The sequence below is a fragment of the Canis lupus genome, chromosome 23 (genome assembly GCF_048164855.1).
Source record: "Canis lupus baileyi chromosome 23, mCanLup2.hap1, whole genome shotgun sequence".
NCBI lineage: Eukaryota > Metazoa > Chordata > Mammalia > Carnivora > Canidae > Canis > Canis lupus.
Genome location: NC_132860.1, coordinates 49524877 through 49548702, shown reverse-complemented (window position 1 = coordinate 49548702; position 23826 = coordinate 49524877). Strand labels below are relative to the sequence as shown.

General features: G+C 34.3%; 2 protein-coding genes across 5 annotated transcripts in view; both read right to left on the bottom strand.

Moving 5' to 3' along the window:
- CNTN5 (contactin 5) overlaps positions 1-23826 on the bottom strand; it is a 1277146-nt gene that overhangs the window by 1105853 nt on the left and 147467 nt on the right. The gene's annotated exons all lie outside the window — the stretch shown is intronic.
- LOC140615349 (60 kDa heat shock protein, mitochondrial-like) overlaps positions 3212-23826 on the bottom strand; it is a 79387-nt gene continuing 58772 nt past the window's right edge. The window contains 5 exon segments of the mRNA XM_072795241.1: positions 3212-3270; positions 3273-3776; positions 3779-4390; positions 4393-4626; positions 6205-6384. Of these exon segments, the coding sequence (XP_072651342.1) occupies positions 3212-3270; positions 3273-3776; positions 3779-4390; positions 4393-4626; positions 6205-6384 (1589 nt within the window).

Sequence of the window (23826 nt, the reverse complement as noted above, 5' to 3'; positions counted from 1 at the left end):
ATTAAACATTAACATCATAGATGATACAGAGAATACAAGCTAGAATATAACTGAGGCTATCTTCAAAATAACAAATAGTTTTATTTAAAGCTCTATATAATGTTGAGATAAAATTAGAAACAGTTCCAACAAAATAAAACTAACAAAAATAACAAATAAACAAAAAAAAAAACACCTCTCTCTTCAATAAGAAAGTCTAAATATTCTTTAGAGTAAAATTACTTACAAAAGAGCAAGTACTCTCCACTTTTCCCACTTTGTAGGGACAACAGTAATATTTTATAATACACAAAATATCCAACAAAAATATTAAGACGTATAAACCTTTGATAAAAAGCTATGTGTGTCTTTTATTTCTTTTTGCCAGTTAAATTTTTTCCAATGTCTTGATTTGTTTTACCTTTAAATGTTAATAAACATGATTAGAATATCCATAATCATGATAACCAGAGGCAGAGCATATATACTTTTAATCTTCTTATTTGGACTTTTACCCCTCCTAACTTGCCTCCAGTAGTATCCTCAGTTTATTGTACTTTATGATCATGCTGAGAAGACCAACCTCCTCAGAGTATTCAGAATTCTCTAATTCTCAGCCAATAAAGTTATTTACTCTCTATAAAGGCCCCGTATCTGATAAAATTATTTTTATACAATTCTATATCTAGTGTTTGCCAAAGTGTTAAATTTACGCTTTCAGATTTCATCATTATGGGGGGGGGGAGCTTAGGGTTTAAGCTAGTAAGTGCAATAATATGAAGTAGTGTAGAAGCAAATGAATACACACGGTCAGCGAGATGATGTGGAAAAAAATCTTTAATTCTACGCTGAGAGACAAAGAAAGGCATCACAGAATGCTCAAAAGAAGGGGTAAAATTGATTTTGTCTTTACTACACATATTATTTCATTTATCCTACAATACTCACAGAATTATAATGATCTCTTCTTTAAAATTAGAAAGTAATAAATCAAATAAGTGAATCCTTGTTCTTAATGTTAAGAAATTAAGTGATAAGGTTGAGTTTTGAACTTAAATCCCTTTGCCTTTAAGGGATCTTTTGAACTTAGATCCTTTGCCTTTAATGCAAAGCACTTTCTATTCTAAGCACTGGGAATGACAGGCTCAAAAGCAAAAAGAAGAAAAACACAAGTGTGGGTAAAGAGGGATAGAAATTCAGGATGATATTTGTGTGATGAAGGTGAAAAAAGGTGATTATTATTGCAGAATTTCTATGTTGTTCTTTTTAGATGCTTTTTATGTTCAGGATGTGATATCACCTGAAGAAAAGAAGAGGAAATACATCCAATTTTTATTTTCTGAATTTCATGTATTATTGAGTAACTATATAAAAATGTTTGTAAGTTGAATTTCTATGTTCTGGACCTTAATTTCACCTAATTTATATTAGAGAATTTCAAGTTTAGAGGAATAAATTTTTGTTCAATATTAAATAGCTCCTAAGAGTTTGACATGAAATTAATAATTATTAAAATATTTATGCATTTTCTTATATAAGTACATATGCTTCCACTACCTATTTTAGTATCTTATATATTCTAAGTTTTTATTAGGAATTTTACAATTTCTGAGTGTATAGTAGTGTGGTCAAAGAACGTTGTAACACACTGGACCACATATCACTGAACAGATATATTCAGAGCATATCACCCTAAAGCAGCAGAATAGACATCTTTTTAGAGTGCACATAGAACGTTTTCCAGCATAGGGACGCCTGGGTGGCTCAGTGATTGAGCTTCTGCCTTTGGCTCAGGGTGTGGTCCCAGAGACCTGGGATCAAGTCCCACATCGGACTCCCCTGCTTCTCACTTTGCCTATGTCTCTCTCTGTGTATCTCTCATGAATAAATAAATATAATCTTTTAAAAAGAACATTCTCCAAGATAGATCATATTGGAAAAAATCAGGCTTCACCATTGCACAAAGATTAAGTTCATAAAATATGTATTTTTAGACAACACTATGAAACTTGAAGTCAACTACAAGAAAAATATTAGAAGGACCACCTCCACAAATGGAGGTTAAAGAACATCCTACTTAAGAATGAATGAGTCAACCAGTAAATTAAAGAAGAAATAAAAAAATACATGGAAGCAAATAAAAATGAAAACCTGACAGTCCACAACCTTTCAGATGTAGCAAAGGCAGTCATAAGAAGGAAGTTTATAGCAATACAGGCCTACCTCAGGATGCAAGAAAAGTCTCAAATATACAAACTAACCTTATACATAAAGGAGCTGGAAAAAGACTGGCAAATAAAGCCTAAAACCAGCAGAAGAAGGGAAATAATTAAGACTAGAGCAAAAATAAATGATACAGAAATAAAAAAAAAAACACAGTAGAACAGATCAACAAAAGTAGGAATTGATTCTTTAAAAGAATCAACAAAATTAATAAACCCCAAACAGATGTATCAAAAAGAAAAAGGACGCAAATAAATAAAATCATGAATGAAAGAGGAGAGATCAAAATCAATACTGTGAAAATATAACAATTATATGAGAATATTATGAGTAACCATATGCCAACAAATTCAGCAATCTGGAAGAAATGGAAAAATTCCTAGAAATGTATAAACTACCAAAACTGAAAAACAGGAAGAGACAGAAAATTTGCACAGACCCATCACCAGCAAAGAAACTGACTTAGGAATAAAAAAAAAAAATCTCCCAAAAAACAAGAGTTCAGGGCCAGATGCCCATGTTTGCCTTGTTTTTTTTTTTTTTTTTTTTTTTTTAACTTTAAACAAATTTTTATTACACAAAGGTTGTCACATAATTGGATATTTTTCTACTTTGTACACAATTATTCTTGCTCTCCACAGAAAGGCTGCTTAACTTTTCATCTGGTGATGGCAAACACTAAAATCCTGCTTTTAACAGAGTAGTAGTAAAAATTCCTCAGTTATTTAAGTTGAAAGCAGTACATTGGTACATGGCTCTTGCACTCAGTTATCAGGAATGTACAAATGTCTTTTTATTCAAAAATACAAAATAAATTATCTGTAGGCATGGACAATGACAGCAGTAAACCATTATATGTTGTCAACTGAAACAAATAACTGATGGTTATAGCAATTTTCTTAAACATCAGCCAGCCTTTTCTTCAGTCATTTCCTTCAACTGACTTCTCTTAAGTTATGGTTGAGGAACACAGCCTTGAGCTTCCTCTGGCAAAGCACTATTCTAGGAATCAGAACATGCCACCTCCCATACCACCTCCCGTTCCATCCATTCCACCCATTCCTGGTCCTTCTCTTCTTTAGGAATTTCGGTGACTACAACTTCTGCCATAGTTAACAGAGAGACCGCTCCAGCAGCATCCAATAAAGCAGTTCTTACCACCTTAGTTGGATCAATGATTCCTTTTTCCACCATATTCACAGAATCTCCAAGCATAGCATCATAACCAACTTGTGAGGAACTCTGCATAATTTTCTCAACTATCAGTGATCCTTCAACACCTGCATTCTTAGCAATGGTCATAACAGGAATTTTGAGTGTTCTCTTAATAATTTCAATACCAATTCTTTGATCTTCATTAGCTGGAGTTATTGAATCCAAGGCTGGAATGCACTGAAGCAGGGCACAACCCCCTCCCAGAACAATGCCTTCTTCAACAGCAGCTCTTGTGGCATTGAGGGCATCTGTAACTCTGTCTTTCTTTTCATTCACTTCAACATCAGTTGTCCCACCAACCTTCAACACAGCTACTCCATCTGAGAGTTTTGCCAGACGTTCATTCAGCTTTTCCTTTCATATTCACTAGTTGTGATATCTAACTGCTCAATGATTTCTTGAATACGTTTTTCAATTTGATCCTTGTCACTTTTTCCTTTTAAAAGCATGGCATCATCTTTGGCCACAATGCCCTCTCCAACTTGTCCTAAGTAATGAGGCTGAACATCTTCGAGATTTAGAGTCAATCCTTCTTCCCCAAACACTGCACCACCAGTAGCAATAGCCATATCTTTAAGCTGGTTCTTTCTATTGTCACCAAAACCTGGAGATTTGACTGCCACAACCTGAAGATCAACTTTTAGCCTATTTAAAACAAGTGTACTCAGAGCTTCTCCGTCAACATCTTCAGCAATTATGACCAATGGCTTACGATGAGCGTTGGCAATTTCAAGAGCAGGTACAATGGACTGGACACTAGAAATCTTCTTTTCACTCAATAGTACATAGGCGTCTTGGAATTCACATTTCTGACCTTTGGATGTATTAATAAAGTATAGAGAAATATAACCTCGATCAAACTTCATGCCTTCAATAATTTCCAATTTATTATTCAGTGTTTTTCCATCCTTTACTGTGATGACACCCTTTCTTCCAACCTTTTTCATTTCATCAGAAATGATGTTGCCAACTTATCTCCATTTGCAGAAATCATAGTAACCTGAGCAATTTCTTCAGGGGTTGTCACGGGTTTAGACTGCTTCTTAAGTTCAGCGATTACAGCATCAACAGCTAACATCACAACTCTCCTGATTTCCACAGGATTAGCACCTTTGCTAATCATCTCGAAGCCTTCCTTGGCAATAGAGCGTGCCAAGACAGTAGCAGTAGTGGTGCCATCCCCAGCCTCTTCGTTTGTGTTAGCAACATCTTGAACAAGTTTATATCGATATTTTTAATAATTGTCTTTTAAGTCAATTGAAATTTTTTAATAAATTTATTTTTTATTGGTGTTCAATTTACCAACAAACAGAATAATACCCAGTGCTCATCCCGTCAAGTGCCCCCCTCAGTGCCCGTCACCCATTCACCCCCGCCCCCCACCCTCGTCCCCTTCTACCACCCCTAGTTCGTTTCCCAGAGTCAGGAGTCTTCCATGTTCTGTCTCCCTTTCTGATATTTCCCACACATTTCTTATCCCTTCCCTTCTATTCCCTTTCACTATTATTTATATTCCCCAAATGAATGAGAACATATAATGTTTGTCCTTCTCCGACTGACTTACTTCGCTCAGCATAATTCCCTCCAGTTCCATCCACATTGAAGCAAATGGTGGGTATTTGTCATTTCTAATGGCTGAGGAATATTCCATTGTATACATAGACCACATCTTCTTTATCCATTCATCTTTCGATGGACACCGAGGCTCCTTCCACAATTTGGCTATTGTGGCCATTGTTGCTATAAACATCGGGGTGCAGGTGTCCCTGCGTTTCATTGCATCTGTATCCTTGGGGTAAATCCCCAACAGTGCAATTGCTGGGTCGTAGGGCAGGTCTATTTTTAACTCTTTGAGGAACCTCCACACAGTTTTCCAGAGTGGCTGCACCAGTTCACATTCCCACCAACAGTGTAAGAGGGTTCCCTTTTCTACGCATCCTCTCCAACATTTGTGGTTTCCTGCCTTGTTAATTTTCCCCATTCTCACTGGTGTGAGGTGGGATCTCATTGTGGTTTTGATTTGTATTTCCCTGATGGCAAGTGATGCGGAGCATTTTCTCATGTGCTTGTTGGCCATGTCTGTGTCTTCCTCTGTGAGATTTCTCTTCATGTCTTTTGCCCATTTCATGATTGGATTGTTTGTTTCTTTGGTGTTGAGTTTAATAAGTTCTTTATAGATCTTGGAAACTAGCCCTTTATCTGATATGTCATTTGCAAATATCTTCTCCCATTCTGTAGGTTGTCTTTGAGTTTTGTTGACTGTATCCTTTGCTGTGCAAAAGCTTCTTATCTTGATGAAGTCCCAATAGTTCATTTTTGCTTTTGTTTCTTTTTGCCTTCGTGGATGTATCTTGCAAGAAGTTACTGTGGCTGAGTTCAAAAAGGGTGTTGCCTGTGTTCTCCTCTAGGATTTTGATGGACTCTTGTCTCACATTGAGTACTTTCATCCATTTTGAGTTTATCTTTGTGTCTGGTGCAAGAGAGTGGTCTAGTTTCATTCTTCTGCATGTGGATGTCCAATTTTCCCAGCACCATTTATTGAAGAGACTGTCTTTCTTCCAATGGATAGTCTTTCCTCCTTTATCGAATATTAGTTGACCATAAAGTTGAGGGTCCACTTCTGGATTCTCTATTCTGACTTTGCTACGGTCACACCATCCTTTGTTACTTTGGGACTTCCCCAACTCTGTTCAGTAATCACTGTTCTTCCCTTTGGCCCCATAGTAATGGATACAGCATTGGCTAGGAGATCTACACCTTGAAGCATTAAGGCTCAGGCATCGTCACCAAATTTTACATCCTTGGCATAGGCCCGAGTGAGATGAGGAGCCAGGGCTCTGGACACTGGCCTGATCTGGCGGAAGCCTGCAGGTAATCGAAGCATTTCTGCAGGACCGTGGCGGAGCATGCGGGCGGCGAGGCGGGCAGGCCGGCGGTGACTGAGGGGCAGAGCCCCATGTTTGCCTTCTATCAAACATTTAAAGAAGAGTTAATACCTGTTCTTCTGAAATTTTTCCAAAAAATAGAAATGGAAGGAAAATTTCCAAGCTCATTCTATAAGGCCAGCATTACCTGACTCCAAAACCAAAGAACCCCAATAAAAGGGATATAACTAGCCTATCCCTGATGAACATGGATACAAAAATTCTCAACAAGATACTAGCAAATCAAATTTAACAGTGCATTAAAAGAGTTATTCACCAGGATCAATGGGATTTATTCCTGGCCTGTGCTGCAGGGGTGGTTCAATATTTGCAAATCAATCAATGTGATACTCCACATTAATAAAAGAAAGGATAAGAACCATATGATCCTCTCAATAGATGCAGGAAAAGCATTTAGCAAAATACAGTATCCTTTCTTTTTTTTTTTTAAAGACTTTATTTACTTATGCATAAGAGACACACACACAGAAAGAGGTGGAGACATATGCAGAGGGAGAAGCAGTCTCTCTGTGGGACGCCTGATGCAGGACTCAATTCCAGGACCCCGGGATCACACCCTGAGCCAAAGGCAGATGCTTAACCACCGAGCTACCCAGGTGCCCCTACAGCAGCCTTTTTCTTTTTTTTTAACATTTTATTTATTTATTCATAGAGACACACAGAGTCAGAGGCAGAGACACAGGCAGAGGGAGAAGCAGGCTCCATACAGGGAGCCCGATGTGGGACTCCATCCCGGGTCTCCGGGATCACGCCCTGGACTGAAGGCGGCGCTAAACCGCTGAGCCACCCGGGCTGCCCATATGGCAGTCTTTATTTATTAAAAAACCCACAAGAAAGTAGAGATAGAAGGAATAATATACCTCAATATCATAAGGGCCACGTATGAAAGACACACAGTTAATATCATCCTCACTGAGGAAAAACTGATGGCTTTTCCCCTAAGGTCAGAAGAATAACAGGGATGTACACTCTCACCATTGTTCAAAATGGTACTGGAAGTCCCAGTGTCAGTAATAAAACAAGAAATATAAGGCATCCAGATAGGCAAGGAAGAAATAAATCTTTCACTATTTGCAGATGAATTGATATTCTATTTTTAAAAGATTTTATTCATTTATTCATGAGAGACACACAGAGAGAGAGGGGCAGAGACACAGGCAGAGGGAGAAGCAGCCTCTATGCGGGGAGCCCGACGTGGGACTTGATCCCCGGTCTCCAGGATCACGCCCTGGGCTAAAGGAGGTGCTAAACCGCTGAGACACCTGGGCTGCCCTTGACTTGATATTTTATATAGAAATTCACAAGTCTCTACCAAATAATTACTAGAACTGATACAGGAATTTAGCAACATCTCAGGGTATACAATCAATATATAGAAGTATTTTGCAATTGTATATACCAATAATGAAGCAGGAGAAAGAGAAATGAAGGAATTGACCTCTTTTACAATTGCACCAAAATCCATATGATAACTAGGAGTAAACCTAACCAAAGAGGTAAAAAAAAAAAAAAAAACCTGTTTGCTGAAAACTACAAAACACTTATGAAAGAAATTAAAGAAGAAACAAATAAATGGAAAAACACTTGATGCTCATGTATTGGAAGAACAAATATTGTTAAAATGTCTGTACTACCCAATGCAATCTACACATTTAATGCAATCTTGATCAAAATAAAGTGAGATCTGGGAAACAAGCCTCAGATCTGTGAGAAAAGAACTCCACACCAGAGAGCAACCTGCAGATGAGACTCTGCCTGCTGGCCTTCTGGACGTGAGCTCCTAACCTTCTATGTAGGGGCTGGGCCTTGGAGGAGGCACCAAAGCTGGATTAACCACAACAGCTCTACCAACGTCAGTCTGTGTGTCTACTAGTACACTCTATTCAGTATATTAATTTCTTAATAAATTTGTCAAAGCAAAAGAAATAATAATAATAATAACATCAGTATTTTTCACAGAGCTAAAACAAATACTAAAATTTGTATGGAACCAGAAAAGACTGCAAATAGCCAAAGTAATGTTGAAAAAGAAAAGCAAAGTAGGAGGCATCACAATCCCAGACTTAAAGCTGTATTACAAAGCCATAATTATCAAGACAGTGTGGTACCCGTGTAAAAACAGACACATAGATCAATCGAACAGAATAGAGAACCCAGGGCAGCCCCGGTGGTGGTGGCGCAGTGGTTTAGCGCCGCCTGCAGCCGGGGGTGTGATCCTGGAGACCAGGAATCGAGTCCCGCATCAGGCTCCCTGCATGGAGCCTGTTTCTCCCTCTGCCTCTCTCTCTCTCTCTCTCTCTGTGTATGTCTCTATGAATAAATAAATAAAAATATTAAAAAAAATAATAGAGAACCCAGAAATGGACCGTCAAATCTATGTATGGTCAACTAATCTTCAAAAAAGCAGGAAAGAACATACACTGGAAAGACAGTCTTTTCAACAAATAGTATTGGGGAAATTGGACAGCCACTTGCAGACAAAAGAAATTGAAGCTCTTTCTTACACCATACACAAAAATAAATTAGAAATAGATGAGAGACCAAAATATAGGACAGGAAACCATCAAAATCCTAGAGGAGAAAACAGCGACCTCTTTGACCTCAGCTGCAGCAAATTCTTTCTAGAGAGGATTCTAAAGGCAAAGGAAACAAAAGCAAAGGTGAACTACTGGGACCTCATAAAGATTAAAAAACAAACAAACAAAAAAGCTTCTACATGATGAAGGAAATAATCATAAAAACTACAAGACAACCTACAGATATTTGCATGACATGGGATAAGGGGCTAGTATGCAAAAAATCTATAAAGAACATATCAAATTCAATACTGAAAACCAAAAAACGCAATCAAGAAATGGGCAGAAGACGTGAACAGATATTTCTCCAAAGAAGACATACAAATAATAATTACATACGTAATACATACATACATTCATACATATAAATGACTAAGAGACACATACAAAAAATGCTCTATGTCACTCAACATTAGGGAAATACAAATCAAAACCACAGTGAGATACCACATCACACCAGTGAGAATGGGGAAAATTAACAACTCAGGAAACAATAAATGTTGGAGAGAATGTGGAGAAAGGGGAACCCTCTTGCAGTGTTGGTTGGAATGCAGACGGGTGCAGCCACTCTGAAAAAACAGTGTGGATGTTTCTCAAGAAGTTAAATATAGTTACCCATGAACCAACAATTGTGCTATGCGGTATTTATTCAAAGGATATAAAGATTCTGACTCGAAGGGGCATTTGCACCCCATGTTTGTAGCAACATTATCATCAACAGCTAAATTATGGAAAGAGCCCCAATGTTCATTGACTGATGAATGAATAAAGAAGGCGTCATATTTATATACAATGGAATATTACTCAAACATCAGAAAGAATGAAATCTTGCCATTTGCAATGATGGAGCTGGAACTACAGTATATTATGCTAAGGAAAATTAGTCAGAGAGAGACAAATCCATATGAATTCACTCATATTTGAAATTTAAGAAACAGGGATGCCTGAGTGGCTCAGTGGTTGAACATCTGCCTTTGGTCCAGGGCATGATCCTGAAGTTTCAGGATTGAGTCCTGCATTGGGCCCCCTGCATGAGGCCTGCTTCTCCCTCTGCCTGTGTCTCTGCCTCTCTCTCTCGCTCTCTGTCTCTCATGAATCAATCAATCTTAAAAATAAAAAGAAATTTAAAATTAATTTTAAAATTAATTAATTAATTAATGTTCAGAGAGGGGAGAGGGGCAGAGGGAGAGAGAATTTCAAGTTGAGCATGGATCTGAGGCGGAACTTTATCCCAGGACCCTAGGATTACAAGCCGAGCTGAAACCAAGAGTCAGATGTTTAACTGACTACACTACCTATGTGCCTATATTTTTGTGAAATTTTTAAAATTAGTGTAAAATATACATAAGGTTTACAGCTCAATCATTTTTAATATATAAAACACTTATTAAATAATAATCTAGATCCAGATACAACATACCATTAGTATCTCAGAATTGTAATCCATTTTTAACTGATAAATATTATAAGCACTCTAGATTCTTGTTCATTCACGAACTAGAATTTGATAGATGCAGAAGTATATGACCAAAATCCAAACAGAAATTTATTTTTTTCAAGATTTTATTTATTTGAGAAAGAAAGCAAGAGAAAGAGAGAGAGTACAGAGGGAGAGGGAGAAACAGACTCCCCAATGAGCAAATATCCTGAAATAGGACACCTAACTGACTGAGCCACCCAGGTGCTCCTCCAAACAGAAATTTAAACAATTAACAGACAATTCATGGAAGAGGAAATTCCTTTTTTAAAAGATTTTATTTATTCATGAGAGAGAGAGAGGCAGAGACACAGGCAGAGGGAGAAGCAGGCTCATCACAGGGAGCTTGATGTGAGCCTTGATCCCGGGACTCCAGGGAGAATTGTTATAATAAAAGTGTTATATATAAAAGGAAAGTGATTCTATTTTTATTGTGGGGAAAACTGCACAATATCTCTACCACTTACAATGATCTCATTGCAATCTTCCATAATTTGCTACTAATTTAGTTCTATCTACTTTTAAATTTCTCAGAAAAGGTGTTTTATTTTGTTTTGTTTTGTTTTGTTTTAGATTGCACTATATCCTACAAATTTCTTTATTTACCATTTTTTTAAAAAACAGTTGTTCTCAAGTCTTTGTTTTCTTTCTTAACAAACTGTATCCTTTAGTAATTCTAATCCATTAGCCTTAGACTGGAGGCAGTGAATTTATTAATTTTATATTTTTAAAAATGTTTTACTTCACAATATTGAACCAAATTTAATTACAAAAACAAATCTAGGTACAAAAGCCAGTATATGGTTGTTTTGTTTTCCAATTTCTGCCATTATTGAAAAACTTTTGCATGTAATTTGCACCTTTTTATCTCATAGTATTAATCCTAAAAAAATAAACATTTCAGATTTGTAGTTTAATGGTTCTCTGCGTTCCTAAAATTAATCTACCTTTAGTTTATTGAATTTACCTCTTATAGAATTCTCATTAAAGTTTGGCTGGAGATTTTAATTCTATTGTCTTTTTTAACTTAATTTTATTTTCTTGAAAATTTTATCTATACTTTGGGTGATTTCCTCAAATAATTTTCCAATTTATGAATTCTTTCTTCGGCTCTTAATTCATTATGTCTAATAAGTGTTGAATACAAGAAAATACTTTGTTTATAATATTTTTTTAAATTGATTTTTCCTTTGCCAAATGACCTTATTCTTACTTTATTGGTTCTATTCAAATCATGTCTTCTATTAATTTTAATATATATTCTTTGTGAAGCTTTTTTCCCCTGAATGGTCTATTTTTTTCACCTCTTAAAAGTGTGATATTTTAATTGTAAAATTCGTTCCCTTTAGAAACGTTTTCAATACATGATTTGATGCCATGGATTCTAATATAATTCTCATTAAATACTTTCTACTTGAATTTCATTTACATTTGCCTGTGTATGTGCTCATATATTTTGTCATTTCTTTTAATCTCAGAATTTCAGTGCCAAGAGGGCAACATGAAAAGTCCCAACATCTGTGTACAGTATGAGCTGGGGTTTCCACTTTTTAAATTATGACTCTTTTAAAACTCACAAATGAAGCTCAAGTCAAGGGCACATTACATGTTGCATTCTCAAACAAGAAGACAGAATTTTTCCAGTTCTATATTAGAGATAATTACTAATTATCTTATCTCTAATTGATAATTAGTAATTATCAATACTTCCTAATTCTTTGATTCATCGAAAAGACCAGTTATAGTTCCCTTGTACACACAAGGCCAATATCCTTGATTAGGGTCCCAATCCAATTTTAGGAACCTGAGTCCTAGAGAATATGAAGTGCACAATTTCCATACTTATCTAAGTCATTCAGTTTCAATTTCTACTTTTTGTTCTTTTTAGTCATTTTTCACTTTTGGTTCCTAGGGCTCTCTCTTTCTTAATCTTCAACTTTACTATATATTTAAAAATTACTTTTTATCCCAATTCACATGTTTATAGTGGAGATAGAGCTTGGTATAATAATCACTACTATATTGATGAGAAATCTGATGAGAATGTCTATCTATAGGAAACTTATTAAAAATTTCCTGAAGTACTCATTTTATAATACAACTATGCATATACTTATATCTTAATAAAATACATTTTTAAAAAGTTCTACTTAGAATTAAAGAGGTCTTCGAGTCTTCTTGACCAGATTGTTAATTTATTTTTCTTAAGTGTTACACATAGTTTATAATCATGTACGGTATACAAGTGCCAAAAGATATAAATGCCAGGAACATATGGATATTGTCATTTATGTTGGAGTTAACATTTTGGTGCTGCTACATGTACATCTGTTTATAGCAGATGCAACTTAATATTACTTTTAACTAAAATCCCCAGAAAAACAAATATAACAGTAAGTAAAAATCTGTCATTCTCTCTTCAGTATTTATACCAACAAGGGAATGTTCTTTTCAAATATAATATTTCCAAATGGCAGATTTAAATAAACATGTTTTCGCTAAATTTTATAAAATTGGATTTATTTAAACCTTGTTCAGTATCAGTTATTCATAATGTATATACCAATGCATCAAGTCTGAATGACAGAAATCTCATTTCTTTTTGTATAAGCATACCTCAAATACTGTGGATTCAATTCCAGATGACTGTGATAAAATGAATATGGTAGTAAAACAAATTAAATGATTTTTTCGTTTTTCCTACATTATAATGTGATCTATTAAGTGTGTAATAGTTTTATTTTTAAAGTGTAGATACCTTAATTAAAAACATACTTGAGTGTTAAATGATACTAACCATCATCTGAGCTTTTAAGGATTCCTAATCGTTTTGTTGGCAGTAGGTCTTGCCTTGATGTTGATGGCTGCTAACTGATCAGGGTGTTGGTTGTTGAAGGCTGCAGAACTGTGGCAATTTCTTAGCATAAGGCAGTGGTAAAGTTTGGTATATAGATGACTTTTCCTTTCACTAAGATTTCTCTGTGGCATGAAATGGTGCTTGATAGCATTTTGCACAGAGTAGAACGTTTTTCAAAATTAGAATTTATCTTTTCAAGCTCTGAGCTGCTTCATCAACTAAGTTTTTGTAATATTCTAAATCCTTTGTTGTCATTTCAATCATCTTCACCACATCTTCACCATGGGTAGAAAGAAAATCACTTTCTTTGCTCATCCATTAGAGGCAACCTCTCATCTGTTCAAGTTTTTTCATGAGAGTATATCAATTCAGTCACATCTTCAGGTTCTTTTTCTAATTCTAGTTATTCTGCTATTTCTACCACATTTCCAGTTATTTCCTCCACTGAAGTCTTGAATCCCTCAAAATCATCCATGAGGATTGGAATCAGCTTCTTCCAAACTCCTGTTAATGCTGGCATTATGACCTCTTCCCATGAATCACAAATGTTCTTAATGGCATCTAGAATGGTGAATCCTTTCCAGAATATTTTCAATTTACTTTTCCCAGATCTATCACAAGAATCACTATTTATGGTAGCTACAGTCTTATGAAATGTATTTCTTAAATAACAAAAATTGAAAGTCAAAATCGTTCCTTGATCTACAGGTTGCAGAATGAGTATTGTACTAGTAGGCATGAATACAACATTAGTCTCATTGGATATCTCTCTCTGAGTTTTTGTATGACCAGACTCATTGTTTATAAGCAGTAATATTTGAAAGAAACTGCTTTTTCGTGAGCAGTAAGTCTCAAAAGTGAGCTGAAAATATTCAGTGAACCATGTTGTAAACAGATATGCTGTCATGTAGGCTTTGCTGTTCCATTTATTTATAGAACACTACAAAGTAGATTTAACCTAATTCTTAAGAGCCCTACTACTTTTGGCATGGTAAATGAGAATAGGCTTCAACTTAAATTCACTGGCTGCATTAACTCCTAACGAGAAGGTCATCCTGTTCTCTGAAACTTTGAAGCTAGGCATTGACTTCTCCTCTCTGACTATAAAACTCCTATATGGCATCTTCTTCCAATAGAAGACAGTTTCACCTACATTAAAAATCTATTGTTTAGTGTAGCCTCTCTTACTAATTATCTTAGCTGTATCTTCTGGATAACTTCTTGCTACACCTTACACTGTTATGTTAAGTCTTCTTTCCTTAAACCTCACGAAACAGTGTCTGCTCATTTCAAACTTTTCTTTTGCAGCTGTATCTCTTTTAGCCTTCATAGAATTGACAAAGTTAAGGCCATACTCTGGATTAGTCTTCAGCTTAAGGAAAAGCTGAGGATGGTTTGATCTTCTCCTCAGACAATGAAAACTTTTCCCATATCAGCAATAAAATTGTTTTGCTTTCTTATCATCCATCTCTAGAGCAGCACTTTTAATTTCCTTCAATAAATTTTTCCTTTGCATTCACTATTTGGTGAAAGGGACTTGGTTTTCAGCTTATCTCAGCTTTTGACATGCCTTCTTCACTAAGCTTAATCATTTCTAGCTTTGATATAAAGTAAGAGATATGGGACTCTTCCTTACACTTGAACATTTAGAGGCCATTGTGGGGTTATTAATTGGCCCAACTTCAATATGGTTGTGTGTCAGAAAATACAGGGACCCAAGGATAAGGACAGAGACAGAGGAATAGCTGGTTGGGGGAGCAGTCAGGACATACACAATATTTATCAATTAAGTTTGCTGTCTTATATGTACATGGGCCCACAAAACAGTTATAATAGCAACATCAAAGATCATTGATCACAGATCACCAGAAAAAAGATAATAATACTGAAAGAGTTTGAAATATCACAAGGATTGCCAAAATGTGTCACAGAGACACCTTTGATGTTGGAAAAATGATGCCAATACACCTGCTTGACACATTTGCCATAAACCTTCAATTTAGACAAAACAACAACAAAAAAACAAAACAAAAAAAACAAAACCCAAAATAAACCTCAACATTTGCAAAGTATGATAAAGCAAAGCACAATAATATGTGGTATGCTTGTAATTTTTATAAATAACATAAGGTAAATACAACTTGTAATTAGTATTTAATGTCATTTAAATACATTTTATTAAATATTTAACTATGTTAATGTATCTAGCTATGCCATTTATATATTATTTTTCTAATTTTGTAATTGGCTTTTTCTTTAACTGTTTTGAATTAAAAAGAGTTTAAAAGAAAACCTTAACAAAACAGAAAGAGCAAACATATCCTAAATATGTGGCTATTTACCTCATAGTTAAACAATCATACACTAAATAAATTATGTTATTTTCATTTAATGGGGTATAATAAAAACATGAAAAATCACATTTCAAATAATTACAAAGTGTCTGTAAACATAAAAACCATTTAACCTCTCAGACAAATTCTCTATTTATATATACTGAAATATATCATTTCTCACCTATTAGACATAAAAGATCTGACAACATATTCTGTCGGCAAGAATGTAATGAAAGAGGCACCCACACACAGATGGTGAGATTGAAAAATGGAGGGAAATTGGCTATCTTTAACAACATTATGTATACAGTCACCTTTAAATCAGCAATTTCTTTTCTAGAAATCCATATGAAATGGCATATATACAATATACATTCTGGCATTACTTTCAATAATAAAAGACTAAAGTCAACTGTTTATCATGATAGAACTGGATGAATAAACTGTGACTTATATCTGTATAATAAAATACTATTCAGCTATAAAAAGAATGAGAAAGATCTCTACTGAAATGAAATGATCTCCAGAATATATATATATACGCATGTACAACATATGCATATATATTATATATATAGTATATATACACATAACCACTATATATATACACTAATATAATACTGTGTATGTATATATACTAAACACCAGAAAGAATAGTCAAAAGCCAGTAAAAATGATTACCTATGGGGGGAAGAAGAGTTCAGGGATAGAATAAGTCTTCCTCAAATACTGTATATATCTTTATGTAGTTGCTGTGTCTTATATGCTTTACATTACATAGTATTTTACATAATTAGAAAAGAAATTGCATGAAACAATTCCATAGAACTGTAAACAATAGACAATTTTGTATCAGCATGGTGACAAAACTACCATACACAAAAATTGCTTTCAGTGACTTAAAGCGGACTATTTTAAGAAGAAAATTTCAAAAAAATGTTTTAAAGATTTTATTTATTTATTCATGAGAGACACAGAGAGAGAAAGAGAGGCTGAGACACAGGCAGAGGGTGAAGCAGGCTCCATGCAGGGAACCCGACGACGTGGGACTCGGTCCCACGTCTCTAGGGTCATGCCCGGGGCTGAAGGCGGCACTAAACCGCTGAGCCACCCAGGCTGCCCACAAAAATACTTTAATGGGCTGTCCGTAGATTTAGTGTTTGTAGTAATACTAGTATTGTTTATTGCTATTAGCAGTGGAATATTAGATCAAAAAATTTAATAAACAAAACTCAAGATATTTAGCATAAGAATACATACGATTGAAGATATTTGTCAAAAACATTGTGATCTTAAATTTATATTGGATTGGAAATAAAAAAAATTCATATATACATATATTCCTATAGATTTTGGCTCTCTTTGACTTATTAAAAATTCACCATAGACTAGTTTACAATTCACATATCTGATTCAGCACTTTACCACCCCTTCACACTCCGTCCCACACTTCACCAATGAAGCTAGGACTCCAGGGACTTGAGAGAACTGAGGACAAGGTTAGCATGTGATTGCTTTTTCCACGATAATGTCTGAAGTAGATGAACAGTGTTATGGCATCTAGGATATGGCTGCCCTCCCTTAAATGGTGCACTCTCTGGTGTCAAGTGTTAGCTAGACTTTGGTGTCTTTGTAATTTTCTCTTCTGGTTGTCTGTCATTTCTCTGTTTTGTACTAATAGTCTGACAATGCCTCTGTATGGAGGGCATCAAACTATTGAATTTTTCACTGAATACAAATAGCACTTAGAGGGAAAAGCCTGGGTGAGGTGCTCCTCAACTCCTTTCAACTCCAGCACTTCTAGGTATACTCCTCTCAGTTTCTTTTTCTGAGGATTCAATTATTGCCTAATTTTATTAGGTCAAAGACCAATAAAATGGGTCTTCATTGCCCATCTGATCTCCAGGAAATCCTTGAGAACTGGCTGCTCAACTCTCACTTCTCCTTCCTTGGTGCTATCTCTCTCTTTTTCTCTTTTCCATCCCCTAGTTCAAGGAAGATCAATAAACACATTGGCAATCAGATACCCTAGCTGAGATTAAGATTCCAGGCTTCTCTTCTTTTAGCCATCCTCTGCTTTTATAACTGATACCTTTGGGTATCCCTATTGTTTGATCTCTTGTTCTTCCCTCTGATATTGTTGAAAAAGATTGATAAAATAGTTGCTTTTCTGAAGAAAATTATCTGTCCACATTGTTGATTTATATCTTTACAGAATACGGGTACTGAAAAATACTTTGTCTTCAAATCTGTGTTCATAAAGACAATCCCAGGATAGAAGGAAAAGTCACACTCAATATTTTCTTACAATAACTATGAGTATGATAAACACTAAATTTGAACTAAAAAAGTATTGTTTGAGAAAACTGATTAAAAGAGACAAATATATAAAAATAAAGTTCAATTTTACATTAAGAAACTTTGAAAACCGGTTAATATAAATGTGTATTTTGAAAATACAACTACAAAGTTCTAGTAAAGAAAATGTGTTTGCCCAATATAAGCATAATTGAGATAAAGACTGTAAAACTTTGATAAAGATTATGTAAAGCTGTGAGTGCTATGCTGAAGAGGACTTAAAGTGGGAATTTTCTCTTTAGTGTGTTTTTAGGAGCCATGAATGATGGAACGTGTTCTTCTATGGTTTGTGATGAAGTAAAATCAAAGAGGAGAATATACAATACATTTTGCTTCAAAAGACATATTCATTGAGATTTAAATTGAAAATTGTATTTTATTTTTGTATAATGACCACTAAGAAAAATTCCTAAAATTTCTCCCTTCCTGCTTTTATATAATATGTGACATTGTCCTGCAGAATTTTCTTCTATTTTGTTGATAAATCTATGTTTTTACTTTTTATTTTTTTATTATTAAAGCATGGTAACATTTCTTTGTCTTACTCCTGTGCTTCTTCATCAAAGAGAATACACACTTTTAGCTCCAACTAAGAATGAAATTTAAATGATTAGCTCTTATTGTTTAGTTGAAGTTTTCAGTTCAGATTTAAGCATTTATATCATTAAAATTACGTATTCTACTAGACAAAGGGTGGTAAAAAAAAAGTTCAATGTGTTTCACGATGATACTAATTAAGATCACAGGAAAAGATTTCAGAATTTTACTGTATATTATTTATGTCTAACAGAAATCATCTCCTAAAGAAAGAATTGCCCATTACCTTTTAGTTCACAAGACAGGTCTTTTTATTTTTAAAAGTAATTAGTTCATTTTGGTAATGATTTTCTTAACTATCATCTATAGATCCTATCAAGATTACTTTTTAACTCACCATTCCCATGCTTTGTTTTAGGTGTTTTTGTCAATGGCTTTCACCATAAGTACTCAGATAGTATTTGAGTGAATCAAGAATTGTGCGTTATTAATTCACCCTAACTCAGACTATTCATGCAAATCTGCTAACCAAATCACCTAAAAAAGATACTCTCTTCTCTATTTTACTGATAATATTGGACTTGATTTTTTTCTTTCTAAATTGCTTTTTGTTGTGTTCCCCAAAGAAAAATTTCCCCCTTTTCTTTTTGAATATCTTCCTAGATGTATGATCAAATATCTAATTTCTTCCTAAATTCCTTTAAGAAAGTTCTTTTAACACCTGGAATTGATTTATTTAAACAATTTGGTTAATTTAAACACTACATGCTTTCAAATACAACTTGAAAACCAAGTACTTAGTCTTTTTAGGAAATACACTAGCATGTTTCCTAAAAGCACCGTTTTACATTTAGAGTGTTAAATGTCATTTCTTCTAGCCTCTTCTATTTTGGATATTTCTTTAAACCTTTAACAGGGCTGGGAATTTTGTTTCTTCAAAAGAACTACCTTATTCTCCATATTTCTACACAAACAAGATATCTGATTATGTTTCTAAGTAAAATAATACACTTGAAGTGTATTATTAAAAAAAAATCTTTGTACTTCTGGATAATCATGGAATTATATAGCATAAATAATTCTTAACAAAATTTCATAATATTTATTAAATATTTTAAAGTGCCAGATAATGAACTAGAATCCATGATTTTTAAAACTAATTGGGGTGCCTGGGTGGCTCACTTAGTTAAATGTCTGCCTTTGGCTCAGGTCATGATCCCAGGGTCCTGGCATTGAGCTCCGCATTGGGCTCTCTCTTCATTGGAGAGCCCGCTTCTCCTTCTCTCTCTACCTGTCACTCTGCCTACTTGTGTACTTTCTCTTTCTCTGTCAAATAAATAAATAAAATAATTTTCAAAATTACATAAAGTGGTATAAAATATGATATTCTATATGGGTATGAAGGATGGCTACTTGGATAAAGAAGGCTTACAAAATTGGGACAGGTTCCTAATACACGTTACATTTAGTTAGTTTAATTTCAAGAAGAAATAGAAGTTTGCCAAGTTAATTTGTAGGATCAGAAGTTTTTCCAAGCAGGAGTAAACAGGTATGAATTCATGGAGTTGTAAGAAAACATGCACATTTAAGCACTGCCAGTAGTTAGGTATAGCATAATGTAATGTGCAAAGGTTATGTGTAGAAGATATCAATATAGGAGAAGACAAATCAAGTAAGAATAAAATCTAAATGAAAGGTGAGTAACTTGGATTTTACCTTGATTTCTAGTCAGGGGATGACAAAAACAGTTATGTTTTAGAAACTTCAAAGCAATGGTAACAGGAAGAATAAATTAGAAGCTTAAAATCATGGATATTCAGAAAACAGTTAGAGGATATTTTGATAGGCCAACCAAGCCATAATGAAGACCTGAATGGAGGCATTGACAATGAGTATAAAGATGAATGGATAGATTCAGGAGGCAAAAAGAAGTAAAATTAATGAGTTTTCATCTATTAGACATGTAAGTAAGGAAGAGGATAACATTTTTAGACTGACATGGGCAGCACAGTGAGTAGTTAAGCTATTCTGAAGTTAAATAAAATTTAAGGTGAGGATAGTCAATGTTATACAAGGAATTTTATGTAAAATGAATAAATAAATAAATACAGTACAAAATTAACTATATAAGTTTAGAATTTGTATAATTCAGTTGGGATAATGAGATTCAGAGCTATCCACATATTGGTGGTAGCTGAAACCAAAAGTGTAAATGGGATTACCTGTATCAATGGTATATTGTAGGAAAAGAAGAAAATTGAGCACAAAATCTTGGAGAACAATATTTTAGGGCAATTAAGAAAAGAAATTTAGCAAAGAAGTTAGAAACAAATATTCAGATATAAGAAGAGAACTGGAGAAACTAATATAATGAATGCTAAGACAGAAGACAATTTTAAGAAGACAGGAGTAGATGACCAATGGTGACAAATGTACCAGGAGTTTCAGTAACAAATCACTGGACTGAGTGATAAAAAGTTATTCTGATCTGGGTGGGACCACGTATTTGGAATATTAATTAGAGGAATAACTTCTATCTGGTTTCTGAAATAGTTTCCAAGGAATGACTTGGAGTCCTTGCCATTTCTGAATTAACCCCCCCCCCCTTTTTTTTTTTACAAATTTCTCTTTCATAGAAAATATCAGAGATTTCATTAGTGCTATACAAGCAGCAAAATGAGAGAAGTTGATAGAAAATCTCTATTACTTCTAGATGTGTAAGAACATCTTTGATGAAAGATTAGGTTCAGGTTAAATGTTATAGAGATAGTATAAAGTTTTGAATATTGTAACCAAACAATTAAATAAACCCAACTGCATGAGGATAATGGTTGAGTGGGCATTTACTAGTTATTAATTCAACAAATCATTCACTGTCTTCAGTGTGACAGGCCCTGTTATAGATACTTCCATACATATATAAATGATAGAGACTCTATCTCATTATCTAATGGTAAACTACTATAGGTTAGTTGAATTTACTACTTTCTGCTACCATGCTAAATTATTTTTTTCTGACTGCATTTATAGGACAGTAAGACTAATTGTAGAGATTACACTTTAGAACATATGTCAGCTCTCTGTTGTAATAGGTTACTATTACTAAGGCAAAATGTGACACATTTATTGGGGAAATACTTGCATTGATGACTAAATAAAGGAATCTATCTACTTTAAAAATATTGAAACCTATGAAAGGACAAATATTATGTTTTTTACTTGTAATTTCCCTTGTTCAAGGGCCCAAAACTCTTGGAAGACATCCAAGGCATGATGGGGATCTAGACTTTATTTAACAGAAAAATAGAGAAAAAAAAATCCCTTGTTATATGACTCACCATGTTATAGCATTGCTATACTCTTATAATGTCACTTGGTTTGAGTAGCTGCATTTTTATCCATCATTTATTACTAAATTATTATTGAAAAAAAGATGACTGTGTGAAGCCACTTTGCCAGCCAGCCCCCAAAGGAATCTTTACTGGGAACTATTCTTTTGATAAACAAATAGTTCCTATACACTATAACAGTGAGGTACAGAATTCAGTAGTGTTGCATTCATCTTCATTATCAAGTAGCATGGTAACAAAATAATGAAAGTAGCATTTGCTTGAATTTGATTCTCTACATATGATTTGCCATGTCAAATGCTCATTTTCAAAATAATAGTATTATATGAGCAGTGGCAAATACTATTGGAAATTACTTTTTGGGCAAGGAAATAGATGACTATAACCTGGGAGAAAAGAGATAAGGGCCTTTTTCATAACTTCAGGAGATATTCTGATACCTGACATTTTCTTTCATTTACCCTCATCCTACTTTTTCTTAAGTCAAATTTTGCCTTCCATTTAATCCTCTTCTCTATGTTTCAACATCTTTACATTTATATTTTATATAACTATATTTGTGGATTCCCTGTTGAAATCCCCATGGTAAAGTTGGCAATATTAGGTTCTTTTCCTTCTTGAATTGTGATTATTCAAAGGAAATTGCTGAGTGTTTGTGGGGTAACAATTTATGGCATGAATTGCCACATAAATGCTGGTCATATTTATGTAGTAAAATATATAACATTTAAAAAAATAATAGTATTAAAATATTGAAATATTAACGTGGTGAAAAAAAGCAAAGTTCCCACATTTCAAAAATATGTACTTACTAATGAAAAACATTTATTACAGTTTAAAAATAAAGTTACTTTGGCAAATACCTTATGATTTCACTCATGTGTGGAATCTCAGGAACAAATACATAAAAGGGAATAAAAGAGAGAGAGAGAGCAAGACTCTTAACTGTAGAGAACAAACTGAAGGTTACCAGAGGAGAGACTTTTCCTATCGTAGTTTGAACTCTAAACATCTGACCTCTTCCTGTGCCTCCCTCCTCTGTGTTTTCAAAGAGCTATATTCTCCTTCCTGTCAGTAAAGTATTTGTATTGTACATATACTAGGGTTCCTTCACAGGCAGTTGCTAAAAAACTATGAACATTCATAATACATTAAACTTCAAGTTTTATTTTATTTATTTATTATTATTTTTTAAAACTTCAAGTTTTAAAATACATTGGAGCTGGGGCACCTGGGTGGATCAGTTGGCTAAGTGTTTGACTCTTGGTTTTAGCTCATATCATGATCTCAGGGGGCCTGGGATAAAGTCCAATGTCAGGCACCATGCTCAGCAGGGAGTCTGCTTGGGATTCTCTCCCATTGCCCCTCCCCACCCCCGTGCATTCTCTCTCTAAAATAAGTAAATAAATCTTTAATAAATAAATACATTAGAGATAACATCATTGCAATTATATATATAATTATAATATTTATGCAAGGTATAGACATCTTATAAGGATATACACACAATTCCTATAGCAGGGGAAAATACTATAATGCCTGGATAAATAATTTAACTAGTTAAATATATATTTTAATTTATAAATAACATAACATTAAAACTTATAATGTGTAATTTGTAAAATAGTAAGTCATTTGCATAATAATGCCCTATATTTATATAGTGATTTAGCTATTATGTACTTTCACTACAAACTGCTCTTCAACTAGTAGAACCTGGTTTTGGACTTTTGGGTTAGTGCTAATATGACAAAAGATGGACAGCCAATTGTCCTGAGAGTAGTCTAGATGATTTGTTGAAGAATTTTCAAAACATAAACAGTATTTGTAATCTGGGCAGTCTGACCAACTAATGGATCTACCTGAAGCGTTAGAAAGAGACAGGGAAAGCCAAGTTTAGAAATGAAGGATAATATGCAGAGCTCATTAAGGAAAACAAAACAAAACAAAAAACTAAAAAAATCAAAACAAAA